The sequence below is a fragment of the Cnephaeus nilssonii genome, assembly GCF_951640355.1.
Source record: "Cnephaeus nilssonii genome assembly, chromosome: 19".
NCBI lineage: Eukaryota > Metazoa > Chordata > Mammalia > Chiroptera > Vespertilionidae > Cnephaeus > Cnephaeus nilssonii.
In genome coordinates this window covers 29,421,950-29,428,981 of record NC_137090.1, presented here as the reverse complement: position 1 = coordinate 29,428,981, position 7,032 = coordinate 29,421,950, and the positions used below count along the sequence as shown (strand labels likewise).

General features: G+C 53.6%; 1 protein-coding gene across 1 annotated transcript in view; it reads left to right on the top strand.

Moving 5' to 3' along the window:
- Window positions 1-518: 518 nt before the first annotated feature.
- The window catches only part of MYO1D (myosin ID), a 268,509-nt gene continuing 261,995 nt past the window's right edge, over window positions 519-7,032 (top strand). Inside the window, exon 1 of the mRNA XM_079797859.1 lies at window positions 519-946. Within this exon, the coding sequence (XP_079653985.1) occupies window positions 852-946 (95 nt within the window). The 5' untranslated portion in view covers window positions 519-851. The remainder of the gene's footprint in view (window positions 947-7,032) is intronic.

Here is a 7,032-nt window from a genome sequence, read left to right as displayed (position 1 = left end):
AAAATGCAGCTTCCCCACTTCCTAGCCATGTGGCAAGTTACTTAAGTTCTCTAAGGCGCTTTGGTCACTTTTATTGTCACCAACATGTTAGCTGTTATTCTTTCAGTCTGAGCGCAAAACATCCTTGCCAGGCGAGGATGTGAGCAGAGAAGCAGAAGGGGGCTTCGCGGCTGGGTGACTGGATCATTAGGAATTACCCTCGCCAAAAGCTCCGCAGGCGACTTTTGTGACTTGGTTGGCATTTACCAAGCGAGGGCGAGAGGCCGCCACCCTGGACACTTGATCCCACCCACCCTCCTACGTCCGCCCTCCTCGGCCCCGCCCCGCGAGGTCCCAGCGCCGGTCCCCAGAGGGCGCTGCCGCCCCGCGCCCGGCCCCGCGCGCGCCCCCGCCCCGCGCGAGCGCGCCGCCCAGGTGAGGAGGTGGAGGCCTGCGCCGCCGCGGGGCGGGATCTCAGCGGCGGGGCGGGGCGGGGCCAGGCGGAGCCCGAGAAGCCGGGGCGGGGCGCGAGGCCGCGGGGCCGTGGCCAGACCCAAGGCCAGAGGCGGGACCAGCCGCCGCCGTCTCCGTCTCGGTGTCCCGGCCCCCACAGCGCCAGGCAGCCGCCGCGGGAGAAGCGGAAACTGCCGGGTGCGCCGCGCGGACCAAGAGCGCGCCGAGGAGCAGCGGGGCGGCCTCCGTCCGGCCCAGACCCTCCGAGCGGAGCACGGCGCCCCCTCCCCCGGAACCCCCAGCCCGCGGCCTCGCCCCGGCCCCGCCCGAGCTCGCCGCGCGCCCCCGGACCGGCTCCCGCGACCCCAGCGCGCCCACCTGAGCCCGGCAGCGCCCACCTAAGCCCGTTCGCCGGCGCCATGGCGGAGCAGGAGAGCCTGGAGTTTGGCAAGGCGGACTTCGTGCTGATGGACACCGTCTCCATGCCCGAGTTCATGGCCAACCTCCGACTCAGGTGAGGGCGGAGCGCCCGGGCGCCCTGGCGCGAGCCTGCGCTGCGCCGAGAGGGGGCGCCCCTGCGGTGCGGCCGGGTTGTGGGTGCGGGGGCGCCCCGAGCTCTAGGAATGGGGTGCCACCGGAATGGGGTATCCCGGGCTCTTTGCCGCGGGAGGACGCCTCGGGCGCGGCTGCTTTGGCGTGTAAGGGGCGTGCTGAGCTGGAGGGCTGCGCCTCCCGGAGAGGGGGTGCCCCGGGTGCTGTCCGGACGCGGGGGTGGGGGTGGGGGTGGGTGGGAGGTGTGAGGGCTGTGCGGAGCTGGAGGCAGCGCTGGGGGCCGAGCAGGCTAGTGTGCTCCCCCAGGTAAGTGATGTGGGCGGGCCGGGTGACCTCATGGAAACAAAAGTAAAGGAGAGTAACTTTAGGGAGAGCCGTGGCGGCCCGAAGTCCCGGGAAGACCAGAGGTTGTTTAGGAGAGGAGCTAGGGGCGCATCCCGGTTTCACACTTGCTGCTCTTCTTTTTCTCTTCCCTTCTCCCCCCCACTCGCCCCTCCCTGGCGTGGTTCCATCGCGTCGTGCAGGATGCTGTGGAGCGATCCCTGAGCTGTCTGTTCCAGGACACGGGCTATTTTTTAGTTACTCTCTACACGTAATTAGACACGTTTCCAGACATCCAAGAGACTGCTCGGCTTGCCAGTGCCAAGATAAACTGTCTGAATTTGACAAGGCGTTCATGGTTTCAGTTTTTTTTTTTTTTCTTTCAAGGAGTTATGGATGGAGCCCTTGTGTTATTGACATCCTTGAAAATGCAGTCACAACTCAGCACCCCCAAATGAGCTTCCAAAGACGAATTTATTTTTAGAAAGTCTTCTACATGTGATTTCTTTCTCTTTTGATAGAGTAATATGTAAGCAGAGCTTTAAAGTAGTTTTTTTTAAACCATTACAGTAAATAGTTTCAAAATAAAGTAGTTTTTTTAAAAAAAACATTACAGTAAATAGAGTTTCAAAATAGAGTTTTGGTCTGTGCGTTTCCTGGAAGTTCTGGCCAGGTTTATATTAAATATCACACCATACTTGTAGGAAGTGAACACCATAATCTAGGTTTTGGTGCTTAACTCACCCCACATCTCAGTATTAGTTACCCCTGCTGGTCTCAATTTGTATTTGAAAACCTTTTTTAACCTTTGCAATTGCAAACCCCCATTAGAGTCTTCACCTGCCCGCAGCCAGATTTCCTTGTATCCCTTGTGTCCCGGAGGCTGGGACCTAATTTTCTACACCTGCCTGTTACAAACACACACCCCTGAGTGAGTTTCCTCATTTGTAAAATAATGAGGACTTTCAAGATTTTTCAGCGCTTAATTATATTTTCTTTTTGCTTTCATATATCATTGGTTGCAGAGGTGTATTTTATTTATTTATTTTTATTGATTTCAGGGATGAAGGGAAAGGGGGAAAGAGAGAGAGAGAAAGAAAAGCATCAATGATGAGAGAGAATCCTTGATCGGCTGCCTCCTACACGCCCCATACTGGGGATCGAGCTCGCAACCCTGGGCATGTGTCCTTACGGAGAATCGAACCAGTGACCTCCTGGTTCATAGGTCGACGCTCAACCACTGAGGCACGCCAGCTGGGTGGCTGCAGGTTTTCTAAGTGTGAGGTTTGAATCTTAAGATGATTAATGTGAGCCAAATGTAACTATGTGCACAGAAGAGAACTTGGCAGTTTAATTGTATAAGGCACCCTAGGAGGTAGGGTGGGAGGATCCAAAGATCTATAAAATGTGCTCCACGCCTCTCAGAGAGGGGTCATGTCGAGGAAGACAGGGAGAAAGGTGAAAATTGCTTTTGATTTAAATAATAGGTGAAGAAAACAACAGAAGAGCTCATTAAGCCTTATAGAGCTTAGGTGATTCTTTGCTAAGTACTTGAAGAGGGAGATGCTTGAGGCTGGCTTAGAACACCATGTAGAGCAAGCATGTCAAACTCAAAGGCTAACACGGGCCAAATAAACGAGGCATGCGGCCCAGAGGCCGTGAGTTTGACATGCTTGATATAGAGGATGAGAGAAGTTGAGTCGTAAAGGATGCGTAGGATTTGTCTAGGAGGATAGAGTAGCATGAGCAGAGGTGTGGAGGCACGAAAACCTTCTCCGGGTGATAGTGAATACGTAATCTGGAGGGGAAGGAGTTGTGGGAGGAATCCCCCCAGCTCTCATTAGCACGACCCCTGGCTAATGCCCAGGGTTCTAGGTCTGCCTTCACGCTCAGTCACCAGGTCAGTCAAGATTCTGGATGTTCAGACCTGGGTGTGTGTGTGTCTCATCTGTGTGAGCACTTGACAACTCTTAGAATTGGCTGCAGTTCTCATCGTACAGATTCGGCGATAGTTCACGATTTACTTACATGCTGCCAGCGATTTGTTCCCCGTAGCTGTAAACACAATCCCAGCAAAGGGGAGCAGCGCCCTTACCCTCCTCCCCAGCTGTGAACCCTGAAGACCCAGGGGGAAAGCAGTCCTCTCTCCGGTAGTCTGAATTTCTTGTCACCCTGATACCCCTGCAGACTGTTTCAGTGTGCAGCTGCTTGAGCTCCTGGGACGCTTGCACTTTGCAGAAGGAGACCAGAAACTCACTGCAGGTACAGGTGCTCTTATGTGAGGTTGTAGTGTTTTCAGCTCCCAGGACATGGGTGGTTGGGCCATACCATGTGTATGTTTATGGTTGGATCCAGGTGAGATTTGAGAGTTTTTCATCTCTCAGTAGTAAGTGTGCATGTGCCTTCCCGACCTGGGCTTCTCTCACTCCGTTGGAATGTCCTGCCCTCTGCTCCCCACCTGGCTTCTGCAAGGCCCTCTTGAGGATTTTTGGTCTGTGACGAACAGTGGGGTCCCCAAGGCTGCCATTGTCTCAGGGGTCTGTGCCATCCCAACTCGACTTTAATTTTTCCCACAGCAGCACCCAGCATACTGGTGGGCACATTCTTGTGACAGTGTTTTTCATCGAGAGAGAAAGAAAGAATGTTTCCCTTTCCTTTTTGACCCTTTTATGACATTGTCCATTTAGAGTTATCTTCTTCTTTTGCTACTGCGCTGGCCTTTTCTTTTCCTGTTGGAGCTAAGGCTTGACTTTTAGACATCCGCCACAATGGATGCAACTTTCCCCTTAGTGCTTCTATTTTTAAAAATTGACGTAGGTGGGTGTCTGTGCAGGAGGCAAGATTGAAGGGTGATGTGGGAGTCAGTACCTATATCGGAGGAGGAGTTTCAATTTTTATGTTTTACCCTTATGCCCCAAACTGCCAGTAGCTTGAGGGACGTCGCCTTTCCCTGCTAGAAGTCTCTTGCTAGGGGAGGTTTTGTTCTATTTGTTTTTACATTCCGTGGAGGTGGAGGTGGAGGTGGTTTTGGCTGCCATGGCAAGCTCCTCACTCCATTTTCAAGGGTAAGATTCCTCCCCAGGCACCTCCTGCCTTCACGGTCAGGCATGGCTCCTGCCAACAACCTCATGACCACTTGAACCTCATGACCACTTGAAGCCCCGGCCGTGGCTTCGCCACCGTATTCTGCTTTCCTCGTAGCCACTCCCTTTCTGGACCCGAAGCCCCCTTTGCGTGGGCCATTCCGGTACTGCCGTTTTCCCAGCATTCACAGCAGCGTTGCACCCTCTCTCGAAGTGAGCGCCCCGCCGGGGCGAGCCACCCGGAACAACTGTGCTCCTTGCTCCTCACTTAGCCGCCCCCGTGAAGGGGAGAATGTGGACTGCTGCTCCAGAGCGGCCTCGAGCCGAGGACAGCGTCCCCGAGAGGCCTGCTTCTCGTGGCACAGGACGGAGAAATACCCCTTAGGCTCCCGGGAGGCCAGTTTCCTAACTTTGTTGGTGGTGGTTTCTGTTTTAAGAATAGGGGATCGGCTCAGCCTTCTCTCTTGGCTCCTTGGAAAGTTAATGTTTCCTCCCCTCTCTTCTTATTGGCTTTCCTCTGCCGTAAAAGCGGTCATTTAAAGCACTCTGTTTGCCAAAGCTACAGGCAACGTCTCCCTTTTAACCTAGCACACTATGTCTTTTATACCTCTGCTTGGACCAGGTGTCTCAGCCGTGGCGCTCTTGGCCTTCGGGGACCGCTTTGTTGTGGGGGCTGTCCTGGGCACTGGAGGACGACGTTTAGCAGCAACCTTGGCCTCTATCCCCAGGCGCCAGTAGTACCACCCCCCCTCCCATTTATACCACCAGGATGTCTCCAGATCTTGCTGAATACCCCTTGGGGCGAGGGGACATTGTCCCCGTTTGAGAGCCACAGGCCTGGGCTGTTCTCAGTCTCTTAGAATGTTCTCCTTCCCTCGCCTCTGCCCTCCCTGCCTGTCACACTCTAACTCATTCTTGAAGACCAGTTCTGAGACGTCTCTCCCACTCCGCCACGTCAGGGTTCGTTTCACTCTTACCTGTGCGCCCAGGGTACATGGACACTGGGTCCTGCTGTTAGAAAGAATATATCATATGATGATCTCTGCACGCCTCCCGCCCACCAGATTGCGAGCTCTTCGAAGACAGAGAGCCTGCCCAGAGGCCTTGTGGTCCTTTGAAACTCCTTACAGTTGAGGAGGTGGGGAACCATCTTTAAGGAAAAGAGCATAAATTATGAACGCAGCATCAGGTACAGGGCTTTAAAGGGACAGTGCAGGTGAGTGGCTGTGATGTTTTCTATCTGCTGCAGAATCGGGCACCTAGGTGTTCCCTGCCTCTTAAAATGAGTAACCTGAGCAGTCAAGTATAGGCTGATTCTTTTTCAACCAGTAGAATCCTTAATTTGAAAAAGCATATAATCTTCTAAAATATATTATACTTATTTTAATACATCTTAACTGTGGTGGCGGCGGGGAGTGGGGTGTACAATTAGAAAGGCAGCAAAAAGGCTCGCGCGCACGCGCGCACCCACACACACACACACACACACAATCACAATCTCTGTGCTCTTTCTTGCCAACTCTTTGGTCATTTGGAGAATTTGGTGGGGTGAAGGATCCCTCTTGCTTGCCAGGGGCAAAGCCTTAGCTACTCTGGGTGGTCTTCAAGCAAGGATAAGCCTGCAATTGGTTCAGAGCGTTGGTTCGAAGTGGCCCTGGTTAGATTTACAGGAGGGGCGAATGGCACACTAAATCTTCTTGGCTTCCCTGTGAAATTCCTTGGCAGCCCCTTCCCGAGGCCTTCGGAAAAGGACAGTGTGCGCTGTGCCTGTTTTGCACATTGGCTTCGGATTGGGACAGAAATGAGCTTTTGGTTTTGGGAGCTGCCATTTGGAGTGAATCACCCTGCCGTCTCGTTTCCTTTCCTGCCCCCTCCATGACAGATTTCCAAGACTATTTTTACTCGGGGTCATTTGCTGACCCTGGAGACTCCTGCTGAATTTAGCTCCCAAACAGAGCCAGATGCGGGTGGAAGCAGGACCTCAGGAGCGCCGCCGGGCGTTGCATTGCCGATTTAGGAAGGGTTCTGCTGCTGCATTCAAGCGATGAGCTTTGGCCTTTTTGCTTAACATGGAGACAAAGATGGTGCCTCCGGTATATGGACAGAGATGTGTTTATTTAGTGGCCCCTGTGTCAGTTGTCTGCGCTGTGGATTATTACCCTAATGCGGAGAGCTCTCTGTTGACATTGTCACCTACGTCGGAGCCAGCGCCGCCAAAAGGCCCCTGTCTCCAGGACTAGTCCCGCTTTACGGCCATTCTCTGGCACCCATCGCTGGGTTGCTGTTGGACGGGACAGGATCACTGGCCCTGCTCAGTGGAGCGAGCTGGAAACTGCTGTCCGTGGTGGTGCAGCCCCGCTGGGTCGATGAGCTGTTGATGAGCCTCCCTGACAGGGCCTTATAAAAATGTCAGCTCCATCCATGACTAGGGTCAGAGGGTAACAGCATTCTAAAATATACATTGGAAGCCTCTCTCTCCTTGTCTGTTACACTCCTCGGGTCGAGATGACAGTTTTATTTCCTGTGGGAAGCAGGCTCCGTTCGGTTCAACTGCCATGTAATTACTGGTTAGATCTCTTAATAGAACAGTTTCCCCAAACGTTAGTTTGGGGCACTTATGGGAAGAAGAAGAGGGAGAGCATGC